This window comes from Conger conger, chromosome 16, assembly GCF_963514075.1.
Source record: "Conger conger chromosome 16, fConCon1.1, whole genome shotgun sequence".
Taxonomy (NCBI): domain Eukaryota; kingdom Metazoa; phylum Chordata; class Actinopteri; order Anguilliformes; family Congridae; genus Conger; species Conger conger.
The window spans coordinates 2,819,389-2,843,376 of NC_083775.1; the positions used below are offsets into that span (position 1 = coordinate 2,819,389).

General features: G+C 38.4%; 4 protein-coding genes across 4 annotated transcripts; 1 reads left to right on the forward strand and 3 right to left on the reverse strand.

The window, feature by feature from the left end:
• Positions 1 to 6,212: 6,212 nt before the first annotated feature.
• LOC133114946 (interferon a3-like) lies at positions 6,213 to 7,513 on the reverse strand. Its single transcript, XM_061224641.1, has 5 exons — positions 7,379 to 7,513; positions 7,210 to 7,296; positions 6,698 to 6,847; positions 6,512 to 6,616; positions 6,213 to 6,308 (listed from the first exon to the last, which is right to left on the reverse strand). Exons 1-5 carry the CDS (start codon positions 7,511 to 7,513, stop codon positions 6,213 to 6,215), a joined length of 573 nt encoding a protein of 190 aa, XP_061080625.1.
• A 4,457-nt stretch (positions 7,514 to 11,970) lies between these two features.
• Positions 11,971 to 13,703, reverse strand: LOC133114947 (interferon alpha-4-like). The gene is made up of 5 exons (XM_061224642.1): positions 13,578 to 13,703; positions 13,396 to 13,482; positions 13,129 to 13,278; positions 12,637 to 12,747; positions 11,971 to 12,075 (listed from the first exon to the last, which is right to left on the reverse strand). Exons 1-5 carry the CDS (start codon positions 13,701 to 13,703, stop codon positions 11,971 to 11,973), a joined length of 579 nt encoding a protein of 192 aa, XP_061080626.1.
• A 2,324-nt stretch (positions 13,704 to 16,027) lies between these two features.
• On the reverse strand, positions 16,028 to 17,423 carry LOC133114948 (interferon a3-like). Its single transcript, XM_061224643.1, has 5 exons — positions 17,289 to 17,423; positions 17,120 to 17,206; positions 16,608 to 16,757; positions 16,422 to 16,526; positions 16,028 to 16,123 (listed from the first exon to the last, which is right to left on the reverse strand). The coding sequence occupies exons 1-5, from the start codon at positions 17,421 to 17,423 to the stop codon at positions 16,028 to 16,030; spliced, it is 573 nt and encodes a 190-aa protein (XP_061080627.1).
• A 4,986-nt stretch (positions 17,424 to 22,409) lies between these two features.
• Positions 22,410 to 23,694, forward strand: LOC133114949 (interferon a3-like). Its single transcript, XM_061224644.1, has 5 exons — positions 22,410 to 22,544; positions 22,627 to 22,713; positions 23,060 to 23,209; positions 23,291 to 23,395; positions 23,599 to 23,694. Exons 1-5 carry the CDS (start codon positions 22,410 to 22,412, stop codon positions 23,692 to 23,694), a joined length of 573 nt encoding a protein of 190 aa, XP_061080628.1.
• The last annotated feature ends 294 nt before the right edge of the window (positions 23,695 to 23,988 follow it).

Sequence of the window (23,988 nt, forward strand, 5' to 3'; positions counted from 1 at the left end):
TTTCAGTGATTAAATGAGCGCTTGTGTGCAGTAGAGCAGATCAATGAAATGCGATTGTTTCTGTTGCAACTGATGCCTAGTGCTGATTGGCACCATATTTATCGAGCTCTTTTGGACTTTTTTAACCACTTTCTTTAATGTGGTTTAGTAGCTTACTGCATAGGAACTTTGGGCTTAAAAGTGGGTTTTTATTTTATTTTTTTGAATAGAGTAGTATTAATTCTTTATGAAAACATTCCCGTCAGGAAATTACCTCCTCTTTTGTCTGCTATAATGGGATTCGAATTAACGTTAGGTAACGTTTGCTTAAGTGTCAGTTGATTAAAGTGGTTAGTTTCATTACGGGAGGATTCTGATGAAGTCTTGCCCAAAATATTGTGGTAAAATGCAGACCACGCGTTAATGCTTTAAATGTCTGTTAAATAATGATCTATTTTCGATGTTAAATTTGATGTTGGAAAACTGAACAGGCCGGAACTGCTATGAACTGCCACATGTTACACATATGAATTTATGTTATCGACTTACGAATGACAACACAATTTCTTATAACTTGTCAAATGAAGAGGTATATTTTTTATGAGAATTTCTTTTGAATATGTATTTAATGCAGGTATAGGACAACTCAGAAAGCTGTCTCTCCAACAAAAACTGTGCAGTTCATCATTAATTATGTTAATAATATTTCTACAATTATTATTATTGTATTTTTTTGCACTAATGGTTGTATTTGATAAGCGGAATCAAAAAACGTAGAGTCGTTTATTCTGGTGGTCTAAATTGGAATGCAGAATATTTCTACTATTATTATTATATTTCTTTTTGCACAAATGGTTGCATTTGATATGCGGAATCAAAAAGTAAAAGTAAAGTAGTTTATTCTGGTGGTCTAAATTGGAATGCAGGTGTGCGAGGAAAATGTATTTTTCTTTTGAAGGAGGAAAGTGCCCAACATGAGTAAATTCCCCCCAGGACATTTCTTTCTCTTTTGTCTGTTATAATGGAATTCGAATTAACGGTAGGTTAAGTGTCAGTTGATGAAAGTGGTTAGTTTCATTTCGTGAGCATTCTGATGAAGTCCTGCCCAAAATATTGTGGTAAAATGCAGACCACACGTAAATGTTTAAACTTCTCTTGAGATTTCATATTTTGCGATCATATCCTGTAATTTCAGTAATACTCTACCCGGATGACAACTGTCATTGGCGCAACTCTGGCCCTCATTCTGACAATCTCCGATCACAGACTTCAAAGACAATCAGAAGCCAAGAATCAAGAATAGATACAGAAAGCGTTCTTATACCTGCACCAAGAAAGCTATTGAATTCACCTAATGAGAAACGGCTGAGAAGCCAACTGTCCAATTACTTTTCGTCCCTTCAATGTATAAAAAGGCATTCCCAAACCGATCACCCGATATGACTGTAAATACTCTCAAATTAAAGGTACGATAGGTAATTTCGGACATCCAAAGGTAGAGAGAGGAATTGCAGTTGCAACAGCGCCCTCATAAAACAACACTGTTTATCCCTCCCCCTTCTCTGTGAACGCGCTGACGTGTGGCAATTGACTGTGACAATTATAATTGACTGTGGCAATTATAACGAATTTTCAACCAATGAGTTTTAATTATTGTACATATTTTTAAACCGGAATTTAAGGACAGTTCACACAGGCTCTGAGTCATGTCAGTGAGCTTCTTTTTCAATGATAAGAAGGGATTTACAATGGTATTGTATCAATGTTTAACACATATTGCGTATGGTACCTTTAAAGGTAAAAGACTCTATTTCAATCTCATGTACTTTTTTTCATTTAAAATCTAATATGCTGGAGTACAGAGGCAATGCAGTAATTGTACCACTGTACAAATGCTTTCGGACTGGACTGTAGGTTGGTATGTTGTCATAATATTGAACACCGCGACTTTTAATCTCCTAGCAGTTTTATTATTTTTAAAAATCATTTTATTATTATTTTTTTCTTGATTAAACGTAAGGGTTTAGCGCAGTCAGCTTTTTCCATTCAGAATTCGGCCACTCTGTGTCTGGAGTGTAGAATTTGTAAACAGGAAACCAGAAGAGAAATGGAAACCGAAAGCGGAAATGTCACATGCATTACGTTGTATGCGGGTTATTTCACTTAAAAATGAAAAATTTTGATGGCAACACTCAATTCGTTGGCTACTTCTTCTCTAATTGCCATTTCTTGTTTTGTAATGAGTTGCCGTGAAATGTTTTGGAAAAAAAAAATGTGGGTATTGCTCTTGCGTTTCCCCCACGTGCTTTTTTAAAAGATATGGACAGAAGATTTACCCAAATTCACGGAAACGAGGCGAGTTGACTCCCTCTTCGCAACTTCATGGAGAGTTGTGCGCGACAGCATCAATTTTCAGTCTTTATGGTTTTCAATCATATTTCCCCCAAAGGTATCTGCATTTGAAGTGACCCATCCTATTCTGCAGATTCAAGGGTTCTATTTTTACGCATGGCAATAAGATTTACCGTCAAATGGGAGCTAAAATATGACTTGTGTTTTGTTCTAGAGGACTGTTCATAGTGCTGAACCTAATAGGTCACGTACAGACTTATATTATTTCATGGTTATTTTCTATCGACCCCTGATAAATATCTGAAATTAATTATGTGATCATGCCATTGGAAAAATGAGTGACAATTTGAGAATGTGCTTCCGCTCTCAAAATGTTATCTCTAGCCTGTACTCCAAGCCTGAGCTCATGTTTCCGCTCTGCAGTAAACCGCACACCGTGAGAACAATGACAAAGCAGGCTCTTCACAATGAAATTCATGCACTTTATTAAGTTTAGTAAATATAAAAGATTTTGCAAATAAATAAGAAATAAATAAATACAGTAGAAAACACGTTTTACATTTATGTAAATAAATACAAGAAAACTGAAGAAAATATATGTTTCGCATGTTTGTACGAATAAATAAAAGAATACATAAATCAATAAATAAATTCATAAATATTCAAATTAATACTGAAGGCACTGTCGATGTCAGATCCATGGAGCTCATGTTCTTTTCGGCCAAAGCAAGCTGTCTGACTTGTGTTCGAGGATGAAAAGCAGGGTGCGGACAAGCTCGTTCCGCACGACTTCCCACGCGCAGAAAGAGTTCTGAGGAGAGAGGAGAGACCGTTAATATTTTCTGTATCACTGAAAAACCTCAAACGTTGGATTGACGTTATTTTTCGTGTGCTCACATCTAAAAACTCGAATTGGACTCAACTTAGTTAAATTGAATTAAAAAAATGAACGAGTATACGTACTTAAATGTATCCAAGTTGTCTCGGGTGAAAGATTTTAAATGTGGCCATTGAACTCTCTCAAAATGCATTTTCGACACTCTTGTGTTACTGTACTCTTCTGCTCCTTGAAACACATTTTGTGTTAAAGTTACTCCGTGTATGATATAAATATACAATTAACGTGTTACCAATATAATTTTTAACAGACTGTGTTGAAAGCAACAGAAAATGTGTTGTCCTTATAACTAGACGTGGACGTGTGTTAGAAAAATTACACACGCTGATCTGTTTTCAGAGTGTTTACGTTTTTTTCAAGGTGATCTAACGTCTCACTTTTTTCAGTGTAACAAGACTGGTTTAATTGGAAATGATGTCAAATGTTTGGTGAATGTATGATTTTGAGCATACCTTCTCTTGTAAAACCGCTGTCAGTCTCTCAAAATAGTTTTTGAGTGTCGCAGTTCTGGCAGAGACGTCGGTGTGGTCAGAACCGTCACTCTCTGGCTTGCTTCGTTCCAGCTGAAATTAGCATCCACGACCCACCGAACAGACGCATTATTTTTTTTATCCTTATTTAATTCAGATAACAGCAGACTTTACTGCCTATTGTATTTTCACCACCAAACTTCAACTACAATCGTGGATCTGACCCAGATAAATTATTAAAGATGGCAAATTTCCTATTTAACCTCAAATGAAAACTGCAAAAAAAATATATATATATATATGTTGACTGCATTCAAAAACTTGTATTATGTAAAATACTCTTTTTTTTTCTCTCCTGCATGGGTCTCAGGAGGTTCATGGCAATTTCACGAATATGTGACGCCTACAGCTGACAAATGTAGCCTAAACATATACGGAATAGCTATAGTTAATACATTTCAGTATTTTAGTGGTCACTTACACATTTGTTTTTTTCAACCAGGCCGTTGATGATATTTTGGAAGTTGTTTAACTTAGATTCATCCCACTCCGTCGGTAAGTCGTGGTTTTCAAACAGGGAGTTGATGCTGTGCACAGTTTGATAAACGGCAGTCCGGACGCTGTCGTTCTGCTGTGGTGGGGAAAGGGATCATCATGATGGAAGAGCGCGGTGCAGGTGGACTTAAATGCGACATGTTCGTTCCCTCAGCCTCAGGTGAAGGCCGCAGGTTTGAGAGCGCGCTCTTACCTCAGCGGTTCCATTGGACGCAAAAGCGGACCCTGGAAAAGTTATGAGGACATTCTCATTGATGCATTCTCCTGGGAAAGTGCCCCCCTAAAATGGAAAGATGGGGAAAGGATGACCAATAAGTCTTTCTTCCTGTCAGCAAACTTCAGAGAGGATATGAAAATACATGTTTTAAAATGTACCATGTCTTTTAGAAGATTGTGGCAGGTCTGAATTCGGGTTCCATCCAGACGACAATTTATCGGCGCACTCAAAACCTGTGACACACAGAGCAGGGCGCACAGGCAGGCGATGTTCTCGGGTGTCATGTTCATGATGTGATGGATGACCTGTCTCAAAAGAATATCGACACATTCAAATATTTGGCCCTGGAAAATGAAGTGCAATGACTACGAAGCATATTAAACAATAATTCGTTACCTTTGTGGTAGACTGTCCTTGATCTTCCCGCAATGTGGTCTGACTCCCGAACTCATGTCCTCCTGCGGTTTTTATACGATAAAGGTACATGTGTATGAAAAGTGAAAATTACTAGCCAAAGATGTAACCAAAGTGAACGAATCAGGGAAAGTTTATCAAAGAAGAAACCGCAGGGATTCCGTTTTCGAGTTTTTCCAATTCCCCTTCTTAACCGTAAAACAGATAGAAGATGCATCTGGTGCAGTTTGTTTTATTTTTGGTAATTATTTCCATGAAATATTTAATTCATAAAACGTTCTTGTGCTTCACTTAGCGGAGGGAAAGTTTAATGAAATGGTCCCTCTACGTAACCAGGCCGTCACCAACAGGAACCGTGGAAGCCCAGAAAAATCTCTCGAGTCGGAAATGAAGGGCCAAGGATACCACTAAAGTGGGAGAGGTGGAGATGCATCGGAGATGAAGTGCTACTGTTGGAGAGATGGGTGTTTGTGGCCTATATCTAATGCCATGGCATGAAAATATAGGCCACAAACACCCATCTCTCCAACAGTAGCACTGATAAAGCCAGTATGCTGATAAAGCCAGTTTTCTAATATCCGGTGAATATCATGAACCTTAAGAGAAGAAACGATATTCTCGATTCAGGAAAGATAAATTATCATTAGGCTGGACCTTTCGGCAATATGTCTGGTAAGGGATTTTACTCAACGAAAACCGCATCATTTATTCGTGTTTTCCAATGTCCACCTCTGTTTGCGGACTTGAACCTGATGAATGGTCGGGAGAGACTTGAATTGGAGAGCAGTGTGCAAGTGTACACCCAAGGATATAAATGGTCTTGGATGATGATGTGTGGAGGATTGATCAGTGCCTCCGATATGTTTTCCAGTCCCATTAAACACAACATAAGATGACCCCGTCGTGTTGTCGTTGCAAAGGGAGGATGCCCCAAGTACCATAACCAGGGTTGTGCATATGTGTGACATGTCTGCTAATATATTCATGACAAAATTTCTGTTCATTCTAGATAATCATTCACGTAGAATATTTCACATTCCACAGAGCTGAAATACAGCTCCGTACTTTCGTTTGGAGGATACTATATAGGCAGGAAATATGCGTTCGTGTATAATATGCAGCAAAATCCCACAGTTTGAAAAAGTATTCATAATTTATTTGCAAAACAGATTATATAAGATAATTTTCACATAAATAACAAAATACATTAATATAAATACATAAATAAATCAGTGATCAAATAATGTTTTCCCAAAACGGATTTTGTTCAGTTGCAGTCCCATGTGTTCTGTGGATCAGTCCGTGGTTCTCCGGTGAGTAGCTTCGCTCACTGTTTCTTTCTTCTTTCCAAAAACTGTTGGAGCTTCTCCAAGCTGTGACGAACTTCCTTCCTCACAACCTCCCATGCGCATGCGCTCTGGCTCTAGGAAACGTTGGATGAAAACAGGTCCAGCTTCAATATTAATGCGTAATTGAATTCATTTTTCATGAAAATAAAATGGTATTGCGCACTGACAGTTATTAGTATATATATTTGCGTAAATTTCCACAGGAACAGTTAAACAGGCCACATTTCTAGGATAGTGCAGTTGACATTTGTATGTTAGGATGAACATGTTTGGATACCTTTTCTTTTAAAAGCGTATTCAGTCTTTCAAAGTATGGCTTCAGCCTCCCGTTGTCGTCTGAGGGAGGCGTTCCATCCCCGGTGGATGCCATCTTGCTTCCAACCTTAATGAAACAAAGAAGATAATGAAAGCAGGAAGGCGTGTAGGATGTGTATACAATACACCGTGAGGACCGCGTACTTACGCATTGCTCCAAGTTTTCAGTTTGACGGGACAGCAGATTTTTCAAGAGCTCAAGCTTTTCAGGATCCCAAGTTGTGGAAGACAGGTCATTGTAGAAGATCTTTTCCACGTCTCTCAGAGCATCATATGCTACTGATGCAACATCAGAATTCTGGAAAACAAATGATGGATATGCGTAAAACAAATGACAGCTAATAAACAGTTTCGACAGCGGTATTATTCTTCACGCACTTTCAAAATAAAATAGCCTAAGGCTTTGTTAAAATAATTTGTCCTAACTGAAATACAAATATACGTACTTAGAGTCTGTGCTCCTAAGTAGCTTAGCGAATGGTGCCATCGGAACGTTTTACGCGTTAAACATCATCAATATAAATGGATGCCTTCTTGAATGAGTTTTTTGGCCGATTCGTCAAAGTTAAGGATGAGTGTTGATTGAATCCTGGCTTGCATCGGATCATATTCACATAATCATATATTGCATTTATATAATTCCTGAGATTGCCAAACTACCTGAGGCTCGCTCGTGGTGTCGTAGGCACCCTCTGGAAACATGAGTTTGACGTTTTCTTTCAGGCACTCGGCTGGAAAACTTCCGCCCTGTAAGGGAATTGTGTCCATTATAGGCACAGAAAAGCTCAGAGAAGTCCATTGAGACAATAGAATATTAAATTGTCCTCACCATGTCGGTCAGAAGCTGAATGCACTCTGCATTTAGTTTCCCCAGTTTATACTGCGTCCATTTGCATTGCAGTGAGAGGGAGTGGTCCAAGAAGAGCAGAACCGCGCAGATGCTCCAGAACTTCAGCAAACACATTTTCAGTGATTAAATGAGCGCTTGTGTGCAGTAGAGCAGATCAATGAAATGCGATTGTATCTGTTGCAACTGATGCCTAGTGCTGATTGGCACCATATTTATCGAGCTCTTTTGGACTTTTTTAAACCACTTTCTTTAATGTGGTTTAGTAGCTTACTGCGTGGGATCTTTGGGGTTAAAAGTCGAAAATACTTTTTTTATTTTTTATGAATAGAGTAGTATTAATTATTTATTAAAACATTCCCGTGAGGAAATTACTTTCTCTTTGGTCTGCTATAATGGGATTCGAATTAACGTCAGGTAACGTTTGCTTAAGTGTCAGTTGATTAAAGTGGTTAGTTTCATCACACGAGGATTCTGATGAAGTCCTGCCCAAAATATTGTGTTAAAATGCAGACCTCGCGTTAGTGCTTTAAATGTCTGTTAAATCATGATATATTTTCGATGTTAAATTTGATGTTGGAAAACTGAACAGGCCCCATCTGCTATGAACTGCCATATGTAACTAATATGAATTTATGTTATCGACTTACCAATGGGAACACAATTTCTCATAACTTGTCAAATTAAGAGGTATATATTTTTTATGAGAATTTCTTTTGAATTTGTATTTAATGCAGGTATAGGACAACTCAAAGCTGTCTCTCCAACAAAAACTGTGCAGTTCATCATTAATTATGTGAATAATATTTCTACTATATATGAATATACACCCGACGTTGAATTAATTTTTAAGAATCCCTTTGAATTCCTTCAATAAGGTCATTTAAATAATAATTTCTTTTCGACGTTAAATTAGATGTTGGAAAACTGAACAGGCCGGATCTTCTATGAATTAACAAATGTAACTCATATGTATGTAAGTTATCGTCTTACGAATGAGAATACAATTTCTCATAGCTTGTATATGTTTGAGGTATATTTGTCTGAGATTTGTATTTAAAACAAGTACTGGACAACTCCGAAAGCTTTTTCCCCAGCAGACATTGTGCAGGTTATCATGATATTGTCATTTTATTAAAAATATTCATACTATTTATACAGTTATTATAATAAGAAAAGTTATTTATTCTGGTGGTCTAAATTAGAATGCAAATTCCCCCCAGGAAATTACTTTCTCTTTTGACTGCTATAATGGGATTCGAATTAACGTTAGGTAACGTTTGATTAAGTGTTAGTTGATTAAACTTGTTACTTTCATTACGCGAGCATTCTGATGAAGTCCTGCTCCAAATATTGTGGTAAAATGCAGACCACGCGTAAATGTTTAAACTTCTCTTGAGATTTCATATTTTGCGATCATATCCTGTAATTTGAGTAATACTCTACCCGGATGACAACGGGCTTCCTTGACTGTCATTGGCACAACTCTGGCCCTCATTCTGACAATCTCCAATCACAGACCTCAAAGACAATCAGAAGCCGAGAATCAAGGCTAGATACAGAAAGAGTTCTTATAACTGCACCAAGGAAGTTATTGAATTCACCTGACTAATCAGAAACAGCTGAGAAGCCAACTGTCCAATTACTTTTCTTCCTTTCAGTTTATAAAAAGGCATGTAATTCCCACACGGATCACCCGATATGGCTGTAAATACGCTCAAATTAAAGGTACAATTGGTAAATTCGGACATCCAATGGTAAAGAGAGGAATTACAGTAGCAACAGCGCCCTCAAACAACAACACTGATTATCCCTGCCCCATCTCTATGAACGCGCTGACATGCCACCCCATTGGCTGTGGCAATTAGAACCAATTTTCAACCATTAATTAATCAATTAATTAATTAATTAATTATCCTAACCGGCTTATCCTGAACAGGGTCGCAGGGGGGCTGGAGCCTATCCCAGCATACATTGGGCGAATGGCAGGAATACACCCTGGACAGGTCGCCAGTCCATTGCAGGGCACACACACACACACACACACACACACACACACACACACACACACACACACACACACACACACACACACACACACACACACACACACACACACACACACACACACACACACACACACACACACACACACAGGCAATTTAGACTCTCCAATCAGCCTAACCTGCATGTCTTTGGACTGTGAGAGGAAACCCACGTGAACACGCGGAGAAAATGCAAACTCCACACAGAGAGGCCCCGGCCGACGGGGATTCAAACCCAGGACCTCCTTGCTGTGAGGCGGCAGTGCTACCCACTGCACCATCCGTGCCGCCAGTTATTATAATAAGAAAAGTTATTTATTCTGGTGGTGAAGATTACAATGCAGATGTGCGAGGAAAAGGCTGCTTTCTATTGAAGAAGGAAAGTGCCTAACATGAGTAAATACCCCCCAGGAAATTACTTTCTCTTTTGACTGCTATAATGGGATTCGAATAGGTAACGTTTGAGTAAGTATCAGTTGATTAAACTAATAGGTTTTATTACCCTAGAGTTCTGATGAAGTTCTGCCCAAAATATTGTGGTACAATGCAGACCACACGAAAATGTTTAAACTTTTCTCGAGATTTCATATTTTGCGATCATATCACCGATCATAGATTTCAAAGACAATCAGACGCCAAGAATCAAGGCTAGATACAGAATGCGTTCTTATACATGCACCAAGGAAGCTATTGAATTCACCTGACTAATCAGAAACGGCTGAGAAGCCAACTGTCCAATTACTTTTCGTTACGTTATTGGCATTTGGCAGACGCTCTTATCCAGAGCGACGTACAGTTGATTAGACTAAGCAGGAGACAATCCTCCCCTGGAGCAATGCAGGGTTAAGGGCCTTGCTCAAGGGCCAAACGGCTGTGCAGATATTATTGTGGCTACACCGGGATTAGAACCACCGACCTTGAGTGTCCCAGTCATTTACCTTAACCACTACGCTTTCAATGTATGAATAAGTAATGTAATTCCCACACGGATCACCCGATATGGCTGTAAGTACGCTCGAATTAAAGGTACAATTGGTAATTTCGAACATCCAATGGTAAAGAGAGGAATTGCAGTAGCAACAGCGCCCTCAAACAACAACACTGTTTATCCCTCCCCCTTCTCTGTGAACGCGCTGACGTGCCACCCCATTGTCTGTGGCAATTAGAACCAATTTTCAACCAATGAATTTTAATTATTGTACATATTTTTAAACCGGAATTTAAGGACAATATACACAAGCAGAGGATGAGTCAACATGCCAGTGAGCCTCTTTTTCAATGATAGGAAGGGATTGGTCTTGTATCAATGTTTTACACAAATCTTGCCTCTGGTGCCTTTAAAGGTGATAGACTCTATTGCAATCTCATATACTTTGTTTCACTTCAAATCTAATATGTTGGAGTACAGAGGCAAGACAGTAATTGTACCACTGTACAAATGCTGTCGGACTGGACAGTAGGTTGGTATGTTGTCGTAATATTGGACATCGCGACTATTAATCTCCTTTTCGTTTTTTTCTTGATTAAACGGAAGGGTTTAGCGCAGTCAGCTTTTTCTGTTCAGAATTCGGTCACTCAGTGTTCGGAGTGTAGAATTTAGAAACGGGAAACCAGAAGAGAAATAGAAACCGAAAGCGGAAATGTCACAGGCATTACGTTGTATGTGGCTTATTTGACTTCAAAATTAACATTTTTGATGGCAACACTCGATTCGTTGGCTACTTGTTCTCTAATTGCCATTTCATGTTTTGTCATTTGTTGCCGTGAAAAAATATTTGTGCATTGCTCTTTCGTTTCCCCCAAGTGCTTTTTTAAAAGATATGGACAGAAGATTTACCCAAATTCAAGGAATCGGAGCGAGTTGACTCCCTCTTCGCAACTTCATGGAGAGTTGTGCGCGACAGCATCAATTTTCAGTCCTTATGGTTTTCATTCATATTTCCCCAAAAAGTATCTGCATTTGAATATCTGCAGATATTCTCGAGGGTTCTCCGGCATAGAAGAGTAGATGGCAACTAAAATATGACGTGTGTAGCTTTGTTCCTGTAAACTGTTCATCGTGCTGAAACTTAGCTCCCGTACGAAGAGACTTATGTTATTTCATTGATCTTTTTTTTTTTTCTATTATGAGTATCTGAAATGAATTATATGATGGAAAAATGAGTGACAATTTGAGAATGTCCTTCCGCTCTCAAAATGGCATCTCTAGGCTGTCATACAGGCATGAGCTCATGTTTCCGCTCTGCAGGCAACCGCACACCGTGAGAACAATGACAAAGCAGGCTCTTCACAATGAAATTCATGCACTTTATTCACTTTTGTAAACATAAAAGATTTTGCAAATAAATAAGAAATAAATAAATACAGTAGAAAACACGTTTTACATTAATGGAAATAAATATATGAATTCAGAAGAAAATATGTTTCGCGTGTTTGTTCGAATAAATAAAATAATACATAAATCAATAAATAAATTCATGAATATTCAAATTAATACTGAAGGCACTGTCGATGTCAGATCCATGGAGCTCATGTTCTTTTCGGCCAAAGCAAGCTGTCTGACTTTTTTTCGAGGATGAAAAGCAAGGTGCGGACAAGCTCCTTCCGCACGACTTCCCACGCGCAGAAAGAGTTCTGAGGAGAGAGGAGAGACCGTTAATATTTCTGTATCACTGAAAAACCTCAAACGTTGGATTGACGTTATTGTTCGTGTGCTCACATCTAAAAACTCGAATTGGACTCAACTTAGTTAAATTGAATCAAAAAAATGAACGAGTATACGTACTTAAATGGAAGCTAGTTGTCTCGGATGAAAGATTTTAAATGTGGCCATTGAACACTCTTAAAATGCATTTTCTACACACTTGTTGTGTTACTATACTCTTCTGCTCCTTGAAACACATTTTGTGTTAAATGTACTACTTGTATGATACCAATATGCAATACACGTGTTACAAATGGAATTTTTAACAGACTGTGTTGAAAGCAACAGAAAATGTGTTGTCCTTATGTCTAGACACGGACGTGTTTTACAAAAATTACACAGTCTGATCTGTTTTCAGAGTGAATTGGTTTTTTCAAGTTGATCTAACGTCTCACTTTTTTCACTGTAACAATAATGGTTTAATTGGAAATGAAGTCAAATGTTTGGCGAATGTATGATTTTGTGGTGTTCTCTTATTCTTTCGACCATACCTTCTCTTGTAAAACCGCTGCCAGTCTCTCAAAATAATTTCTGAGTGTCGCACTTCTGGCAGAGACGTCGGTGTGGTCAGAACCGTCACTCTCTGGCTTGCTTCGTCCCACCTGAAATAATCATCCATGACCCACCGAACACAATCATTATTATTTTTATCCTTATTTCATACAGATTACAGCAGACTTAAGTGCCTATTGTATTTTCACTATCAACCTTCAAATACAATCGTGGATCTGACCCAGATAAATTATTAAAGATGGCAAATTTCCTATTGAACCTCAAACGAGGACTAAAAGTAAAATATATATTGTGATTGCATCCAAGAAACTCGTATTATGTATTTTTTTCCCCTCCTGCATTGGTCTCAGGAGGTTAATGGCAATTTCACGAATGATGAAAATATGTGACGGCTACAGCTGACAAATGCAGCCTAAATATATACGGAATATCTATAGTTAAAACATTTCATTATTTTTGTGGTCACTTACACATTTGTTTTTTTCAACCAGGCCGTTGATGATATTTTGGAAGTTGTTTAACTTAGATTCATCCCACTCCGTCGGTAAGTCGTGGTTTTCAAACAGGGAGTTGATGCTGTGCAGAGTTTGATAAACGGCAGTCCGGACGCTGTCGTTCTGCTGTGGTGGGGAAAGGGATCATCATGATGGAAGAGCGCGGTGCAGGCGGACTTAAATGCGACATGTTCGTTCCCTCAGCCTCAGGTGAAGGCCGCAGGTTTGAGAGCGCGCTCTTACCTCAGCGGTTCCATTGGACGCAAAAGCGGACCCTGGAAAAGTTATGAGGACATTCTCATTGATGCATTCTCCTGGGAAAGTGCCCCCCTAAAATAGAAAGATGGGGAAAGGATGACCAATAAGTCTTTCTTCATGTCAGCAAACTTCAGAGAGGAAATGAAAATACATGTTTTAAAATGTACCATGTCTTTTAGAAGATTGTGGCAGGTCTGAATTCGGGTTCCATCCAGACGACAATTTATCGGCGCACTCAAAACCTGTGACACACAGAGCAGGGCGCACAGCCAGGCGCTGTTCTCGGGTGTCATGTTCATGGTGTGATGGATGACCTGTATCACAAGAATATCGACACATTCAAATATTGGGCCCTGGAAAATGAAGCGCAATGACTATGAAGCATATTAAACAATAATTCGTTACCTTTGTGGTAGACTGTCCTTGATCTTCCCGCAATGTGGTCTGACTCCCGAATTCATGTCCTCCTGCGGTTTTTATACTTTAAAGATACATGTGTATGAAAAGTGAAAGAATTGAACACATATTTCATGAAAGTGAACGTAACTGGGAAGGTTCACCAAAGAAACCGCAGGGCATCCCTTTTCGAGTTGTTCAGTTCCCCTTCTTAAACTTATAATAGATAGACGGTGCATCTGGTGCAGTTTGCTTTATTTTTGGTCATTATTTCCATGAAATATTTTATTGATAAAACGTTCTTGTGCTTCAGGTAGCGGAGGGAAACTTTGTTTCATTAAATGGTTCCTCTACGTAACCAGGCCGTCACTAACAGGAACCGTGTAAGCCCATGAACCGTTGGAGAAGATTTCTCGAGTCGAATTTGAAGGGCCAAGGATCCCATTAAAGAACTGGGAGAGTTGAAGATGCATCGGAGATGATATGCTACAGTTGGAGAGATGGGTGTTTGCGGCCTATATCTAATGTCATGGCATGTAAATATGAACTATAAATGTGGTATTCTCCTTGTTTGTGCGACATTGCGATTGAAGATGTATGCTGATGAAGCCCGTTCTCCAATATCCGATAAATACCATGAACCTTAAGAGAAGAAAAAACATTCTCGATTAAGGAAAGATAATTTATCATTAGACTGGACCTTTCAGCAATATGTCTGGTAGCGAATCTTACTCAACGAAAACCCGCATAATTAATTAGTGTTTTCCAATGTCTACCTCCGTTTGCGGACTTGCGGAAAATAACTAGCCAAAGATGTAACCAAAGTGAACGAATCAGGGAAAGTTTACCAAAGAGGAAACCGCAGGGATTCCGTTTTCGAGTTTTTCAATTCCCCTTCTTAACCGTAAAACAGATAGAAGATGCATCTGGTGCAGTTTGTTTTATTTTTTGGTAATTATTAACATGAAATATTTAATTCATAAAACGTTCTTGTGCTTCACTTAGCGGAGGGAAAGTTTAATGAAATGGTTCCTCTACGTAACCAGGCCGTCACCAACAGAAACCGTGGAAGCCCAGAAAAATCTCTCTAGTCGGAAATGAAGGGCCAAGGATACCACTAAAGAACTGGGAGAGGTGGAGATGCATCGGAGATGAAGTGCTACTGTTGGAGAGATGGGTGTTTGTGGCCTATATCTAATGCCATGGCATGAAAATATAGGCCACAAACACCCATCTCTCCAACAGTAGCACTGATAAAGCCAGTATGCTGATAAAGCCAGTTTTCTAATATCCGGTGAATATCATGAACCTTAAGAGAAGAAACGATATTCGATGGTTGTTTGTGGCCTATATCTAATGCCATGGCGTGAAAATATGAACTATACATGTGGTATTGTCCTTGTTTGTGGGACGTTGCGATTGAAAATGTATGCTGATTAAGCCAGTTTTCTAATATCCGGTGAATATCATGAACCTTAAGAGAAAAATAATATTCTCGATTAAGGAAAGATAAATTGTCATTAGACTGGACCTTTCAGCAATATGGCGACCGCATCATTTATTCATGTTTTCCAATGTCCACCTCTGTTTGTGGACTTGAACCTGATGAATAGTATAGAGAGACTTGAATTGGAGAGCAGTGTGCAAGTGTACACCGAAGGATATAAATGGTCTTGGATGATGTGTGGAGGATTGATCAGTGCCTCCGATATGTTTTCCAGTCCCATTAAACACAACATAAGATGACCCCGTCGTGTTGTCGTTGCAAAGGGAGGATGCCCCAAGTACCATAACCAGGGTTGTGCATATGTGTGACATGTCTGGTAATATATTCATGACAAAGGTTCAATTTCTGTTCATTCTAGATAATCATTCACGTAGAATATTTCACATTCCACAGAGCGGAAATACAGCTCCGGAATTTCGTGGTTTTTTCTTAGTTTTTGTCGAGGATGTGAATCATTTTGGAGGATACTATATTCGCAGGAAATATGCATTCGTGTATAATATACAGCAAAATCCCACAGTTTGAAAAAGTATTCATAATTTATTTGCAAAATAGATTATATAAAGAGAATTTTCAAATAAATAACAAAATAAATTAATATAAATACATAAATAAATCAGTGATCAAATAATGTTTTCCCAAAACGAATTTTGTTCAGATGCAGTCCCATGTGTTCTGTGGATCAGTCCGTGGTTCTCCGGTGAGTAGCTTCGCTCACTGTTTCTTTCTTCTTTCCAAAAACTGTTGGAGCTTCTCCAAGCTGTGACGAACTTCCTTCCTCACAACCTCCCATGCGCATGCGCTCTGGCCCTAGGAAACGTTGGATGAAAACAAGTCCAGCTTCAATATTAATGCGTAATTGAATTCAGTCATTCAGTCATTCAGTATCCTAACCCGCTTATCCTGAACAGGGTCGCAGGGGTTTAGACAACCATCCGTGCCGCCCGTAATTAAATTTTTTTCTCATTAAAATAATATGGTCTTGCGCATTGACAGTTATTGGTATAGTTACATACAAATTTGCACAAGAAGAGTTAAACATGCCTCATTTCAAGGATTTTGCAGTTGACATTTCGATTTGTGTGTCAGGCTGAACATGGTTGGATACCTTTTCTTTTAAAAGCGTATTCAGCCTTTCAAAGTATGACTTCAGCCTCCCGTTGTCGTCTGAGGGACGCGTTCCATCCCCGGAGGATGTAATCTTGCTTCCAACCTTAATGAGACAAAGAAGATAATGAAAGCAGGAAGGCGTGTTGGATGTGTATACAATACACCGTGAGGACCGCGTACTTACGCATTGCTCCAAGTTTTCAGTTTGACGGGACAGCAGATTTTTCAAGAGCTCAAGCTTTTCAGCATCCCAAGTTGTGGAAGACAGGTCATTGTAGAAGATCTTTTCCACGTCTCTCAGAGCATCATATGCTACTGTTGCAACATCAGAATTCTGGAAAACAAATGATGGATATGAGTAAAACAAATGACAGCTAATAAACAGTTTCGACAGCGGTATAATTCTTCACGCACTTTCAAAATAAAATAGCCTAAGGCTTTGTTAAAATAATTTGTCCTAACTGAAATACAAATATACGTACTTAGAGTCTGTGCTCCTAAGTAGCTTAGCGAATGGTGCCATCGGAACGTTTTACGCGTTAAACATCATCAATATAAATGGTTGCCTTCTTGAATTTGTTTATTGGCCTATTCGTCAAAGTTAAGGATGAGTGTTGATTGAATCCTGGCTTGCATCGGATCATATTCACATAATCATATATTCCATTTATATAATTACTGAGATTGCCAAACTACCTGAGGCTCGCTCGTGGTGTCGTAGGCACCCTCTGGAAACATGAGTTTGACGTTTTCTTTCAGGCACTCGGCTGGAAAACTTCCGCCCTGTAAGGGAATTGTGTCCATTATAGGCACAGAAAAGCTCAGAGAAGTCCATTGAGACAATAGAATATTAAATTGTCCTCACCATGTCGGTCAGAAGCTGAATGCATTCTGCATTTAGTTTCCCCAGTTTATACTGCGTCCATTTGCATTGCAGTGAGAGGGAGTGGTCCAAGAAGAGCAGAACCGCGCAGATGCTCCAGAACTTCAGCATACACATTTTCAGTGATTAAATTAGCGCTTGTGTGCAGTTGAGCAGATCAATGAAATGCGATTGTATCTGTTGCAACTGATGCCTATGCCTAGTGCTTGGCACCATTTTTATCGAGCTCTTTTGGACTTTTTTAACCACTTTCTTTAATGTGGTTTAGTAGCTTACTGCGTGGGATCTTTGGGGTTAAAAGTGGAAAATACTTTTTTTATTTTTTATGAATAGAGTAGTATTAATTATTAATTAAAACATTCCCGTGAGGAAATTACTTTCTCTTTTGTCTGCTATAATGGGATTCGAATTAACGTTAGGTAACGTTTGCTTAAGTGTCAGTTGATTAAAGTGGTTGGTTTCATTACGCGAGGATTCTGATGAAGTCCTGCCCAAAATATTGTGTTAAAATGCACACCACGCGTTAGTGCTTTAAATGTCTGTTAAATCATGATATATTTTCGATGTTAAATTTGATGTTGGAAAACTGAACAGGCCGGATCTGCTATGAACTGCCATATGTAACTAATATGAATTTATGTTATCGACTTACGAATGGGAACACAATTTCTCATAACTTGTCAAATTAAGAGGTATATATTTTTTATGAGAATTTCTTTTGAATTTGTATTTAATGCAGGTATAGGACAACTCAGAAAGCTGTCTCTCCAGCAAAAACTGTGCAGTTCATCATTAATTATGTGAATAATATTTCTACTATATATGAATAGACACCCGACGTTGAATTAATTTGTAAGAATCCCTTTGAATTCCTTCAATAAGGTCATTTAAATAATCATTTCTTTTCGACGTTAAATTAGATGTTGGAAAACTGAACAGGCCGGATCTTCTATGAATTCACAAATGTAACTCATATGTATGTACGTTATCGTCTTACGAATGAGAACACAATTTCTCATAACTTGTGTATGTCTGAGGTATATTTTTCTGAGATTTGTATTTAAAACAACTATTGGACAACTCCGAAAGCTTTTTCCCCAGCAGACATTGTGCAGGTTATCATGATATTGTCATTATATTAAAAATATTCATACTATTTATACAGTTATTAAAATAAGAAAAGTTATTTATTCTGGTGGTGTAAATTAGAATGCAGAATATTTCTACTATTATTATTATATTTCTTTTTGCACAAATGGTTGCATTTGATATGCGGAATCAAAAAGTAAAAGTAAAGTAGTTTATTCTGGTGGTCTAAATTGGAATGCAGGTGTGCGAGGAAAATGTATTTTTCTATTGAAGAAGGAAAGTGCCCAACATGAGTAAATTCCCCCCAGGACATTTCTTTCTCTTTTGACTGCTATAATGGGATTCGAATTAACGTTAGGTTAAGTGTCAGTTGATTAAAGTGGTTAGTTTCATTACGCGAGGATTCTGATGAAGTCCTACCCAAAATATTTTGGTAAAATGCGGACCACGCGTAAATGTTTAAACTTCTCTTGAGATTTCGTATTTTGCGATCATATCCTGTAATTTGAGTAATACTCTACCCGGATGACAACGGGCTTCCTTGACTGTCATTGGCACAACTCTGGCCCTCATTCTGACAATCTCCAATCACAGACCTCAAAGACAATCAGAAGCCGAGAATCAAGGCTAGATACAGAAAGCGTTCTTATAACTGCACCAAGGAAGCTATTGAATTCACCGGACTAATCAGAAACGGCTGAGAAGCCAACTGTTCAACAATTACTTTTCGGCCTTTCAATGTATGAAAAAGGCATGTAATTCCCACACTGATCACCCGATATGGCTGTAAATACGCTCAAATTAAAGGTACAATTGGTAATTTCGGACATCCAATGGTAAAGAGAGGAATTGCAGTAGCAACAGCGCCCTCAAAAAACAACACTGATTATCCCTGCCCCTTCTCTATGAACGCGCTGACGTGCCACCCCATTGGCTGTGGCAATTAGAACCAATTTTCAACCATTCAGCCATTCATTCATTCATTCATTCATTCATTCATTATCCTAACCGGCTTATCCTGAACAGGGTCGCAGGGGGGCTGGAGCCTATCCCAGCATACATTGGGCGAATGGCAGGAATACACCCTGGATAGGTCGCCAGTCCATCGCAGGGCACACACACACTATTCACTCACACACTCATACCCACAGGCAATTTAGACTCTTCAATCAGCCTAACCTGCATGTCTTTGGACTTTGGGAGGAAACCCACGTGAACACGCGGAGAAAATGCAAACTCCACACAGAGAGGCCCCGGCCGACGGGGATTCGAACCCAGGACCTCCTTGCTGTGAGGCGGCAGTGCTACCCACTGTGCCAATTTTCAACCAATGAGTTTTAATTATTGTACTTATTTTTTAACCGGAATTTAAGCACAATAAACACAAGCAGAGGGTGAGTCAACATATGTTGAGGAAATATTTTTTGTCTCTTTTCCTCCTCGTCCCTTTTACGTGGGTGAATTTGTATTGGCAGCAATGATGTTGAAGAAATATTCAGAGTCAATAGTTGCTCATTAAAAAATCTTTAGTTTAAAATAAAACAGATTTATCTGGGGAGTCTGTGTTCTCTGTGCAAGAAGCTCCCAGAGACCAGAGAATTCCAAAGTAACAGTAGGAAGTATCCTAGTCTTTATACATTATAGCTAACCAATCATTTGTCATATAACATCACATTTTCTGTCACTCTATGAAAGCTGAGCTGTCTTAACATTTCGCCTCAATAATGATGCAGGCAAATTGGCTGGTGATCACTAATTCAAAACATTTCTCTGCAAAGACCCACATTGCTTGACCTGCATCACTCAGTCAAAACAGGCCGTATCCAATGGCATGGTTTTTAAACACCCGATTAAGTGTTCTCTGCACTTTCATTAAACAAACTGTACTTTGCAGCTCAATGTGTTTTAACAGACACACAGATCTAATTACTCATGATGACTGACTTAATCATTTTAACATCATCAAAAATGAATCTTCAAACATTATGGCTTATCATTGTAGTACTAAACAGCATTTGAAATATAGTATATAGATATATAGTAACATTTAGGAAAAGGTATTTTTGCACATGATTCTATATTCTAACCATTTCACAGTTTTATTGAAAGTATTTAAATCAAACTTCATCATTCCTGGTTTTCAATAAGGGCATTTTGATCAAACTTCAACACATGCCAGTGAGCCTCTTTTTAAGTGATAGGAAGGGATTGGTCTTGTATCAATGTTTAACGCAAATCATGCCTATGGTGCCTTTAAAGGTGATAGACTATTTCAATCTCATATATTTTGTTTCATTTAAAATCAAATATGCTGGAGTACAGAGGCAAAACAGTAATTGTACCACTGTACAAATGCTGTCGGACTGGACAGTAGGTTGGTATGTTGTCGTAATATTGAACACCGCCACTATTAATCTCCTTGCAGTTTTTTTCTTGATTAAACGGAAGGGTTTAGCGCAGTCAGCTTTTTCCATTCAGAATTCGGCCACTCCGTGTTCGGAGTGTAGAATTTGGAAACGGGAAACCAGAAGAGAAATAGAAACCGAAAGCGGAAATGTCACATGCATTACGTTGTATGTGGGTTATTTCACTTAAATAATGAAATGATTTCAATTCGTTCGCTACTTGTTCTCTAATTGCCATTTCTTGTTTTGTAATGAGTTGCCGTGATATGTTTTGGAAAAAAAATGTGTGGGTATTGCTCTTGCCTTTCCCCCACGTGCTTTTTTAAAAGATATGGACAGAAGAGTTACCCAAATTCACGGAATCGGAGCGAGTTGACTCCCTCTTCGCAACTTCACGGAGAGTTGTGCGCGACAGCATCAATTTTCAGTGCTTATGGTTTTCATTCATATTTCCCCCAAAGGCAGCCGCACACCGTGAAAACAATGACAAAGCCGGCTCTTCACAATGAAATTCATGCACTTCATTAAGTTTAGTAAATATAAAAGATTTTGCAAATAAATAATAAATAAATAAATAAATACAGTAGAAAACACGCTGTTAATTTATGTAAATAAACATACGAATACAGAAGAAAATACGGTGTGCATTTGCCTGCAGAGCGGAAACATGAGCTCATGCCTGTACAAAGCTACACACGTCATATTTCAGCTGCCATTTGAAGGTCAATCTCATTGGCATAGAGAACCGTCGAATTTGCAGAATAGGATGAGTCACTTCAAATGCCGATACTTTTTGGGGAAATATGAATGAAAACCACAAGGTCTGAAAATTGATGCTGTCGCGCAAAACGTGCGAAGAAGGGAAGTTGCGAAGAGTGAGTCAACTCGCTCCGTCTCTTTGAATTTGGGTAAATCTTCTGTCCATATCTTTTAAAAAAGCTTATGGGGGAAACGCAAGAGCAATCCACAAATATTTTTTTTCGCAAATATATCACGGCAACACATATAAATACTATTAATATAATTCATGATATACTACACAGTTTTTGTTGGAGAAACAGCTTTCTCAGTTGTCCTACACCTGCATTAAATATAAATTCAAATTCAAAAGAAATTCTCTTTAAAAAATATACCTCTTAATTTTAAAGGGTATGAGAAATTGTGTTCCCATTCGTAAGTCGATAACATAAATTCATATTATAATTACATGTGGCATTTCATAGCAGATCCGGCCTGTTCAGTTTTCCAACATCAAATTTAACATCGAAAATATATAATTATTTAACAGACTAAAAGCATTAACGCGTGGTCTGCATTTTACCACAATATTTTGGGCAGGACTTCATCAGAATCCTTGCGTAATGAAACTAACCACTTTAATCAACTGACACTTAAGCAAACGTTTTTTAAAAATTAAGTATTTTCCACTTTTAACCCCAAAGATCCTTCGTAGTAAACTACTAAACCACAGGAAAGAAAGTGGTTAAAAAAAGTCCGAAATAGCTCGATAAATATGGTGCCAATCAGCACTAGGCATCAGTTGCAACAGATACAATCGCATTTCATTGATCTTCTCTACTGCACACAAGCGCTCATTTAATCACTGAAAATGTGTTTGCTGAAGTTCTGGAGAATATGCGCGGTTCTGCTCTTCTTGGACCACTCCGTCTCACTGCAATGCAAATGGACGCAGTATAAACTGGGGAAACTAAATGCAGAGTGCATTCAGCTTCTGACCGACATGGTGAGGACAATTTAATATTCTATTGTCTCAATGGACTTCTCTGAGCTTTTCTGTGCCTATAATGGACACAATTCCCTTACAGGGCGGAAGTTTTCCACTCCAGTGCCTGAAAGAAAACGTCAAACTCATGTTTCCAGAGGGTGCCTACGACACCACGAGCGAGTCTCAGGTAATTTGGCAATAATAAATGCAATATATGATAATTTGAATATGATCTGATGCAAGCCAGGATTCAATCAACGCTCATTCTTGACTTTGACGAAGAGGCTAACAAATAAATTCAAGAAGGCAACTATTTTTTATTGATGATGTTTAACGGGTAAAACTTCGCGAAAAAATCGCGAAGCTACTTAGGTGCACAGACACTAAGTACATTTTCATTTGGGAAAAAATCTTATTTTAACAAAGCCTTAGGCTATTTTATTTTGAAAGTGCGTGAAGAATTATACCGCTGTCGAAACTGTTCGTGAGCAATGAGTAATTTGTTTTAGGCATATCCATCAATTGTTTTCTAGAATTCTGATGCTGCATCAGTAGCATATGATGCTCTGAGAGACGTGGAAAAGATCTTCTACAATGACCTGTCTTCCACATCTTGGGATCCTGAAAAGCTCGAGCTCTTGAAAAATCTGCTGTCCCGTCAAACTGAAAACTTGGAGCAATGCGTAAGTACGCGGTCCTCACGGTGTATTGTATACACATCCTATACGCCTTCCTGCTTTCATTATCTTCTTTGTCTCATTAAGGTTGGAAGCAAGATGACATCCACCGGGGATGGAACGCGTCCCTCAGACGACAACGGGAGGCTGAAGTCATACTTTGAAAGACTGAATACGCTTTTAAAAGAAAAGGTATCCAAACATGTTCATCCTAACATACAAATGTCAACTGCACTATCCTAGAAATGTGGCCTGTTTAACTGTTCCTGTGAAAATTTACGCAAATATATATAGTAATAACTGTCAATGCGCAATACCATTTTATTTTCATGAAAAATAAATTCAATTAGGCTTTAATATTGAAGCTGGACCTGTTTTCATCAAACTTTTCTTAGAGCCAGAGCGCATGCGCATGGGAGGTTGTGAGGAAGGAAGTTCGTCACAGCTTGGAGAAGCTCCAACAGTTTTTGGAAAGAAGAAAGAAACAGTGAGCGAAGCTACTCACCGGAGAACCACGGACTGATCCACAGAACACATGGGACTGCATCTGAACAAAATCCGTATTCGGAAACCATTATTTGATCACTGATTAATTTATGTATTTATATTAATTAATTTTGTTATTTATTTGAAAATTATCTTATATAAACTATTTTGCTAATACATTTTGAATACTTTTTCAAACTGTGCGATTTTGCTGCATATTATACACTAATGCATATTTCCTGCTTCTATTGTATCCTCCAAAATGATTCACATCCTCGACAAAAAGTAAGAAAAAACAA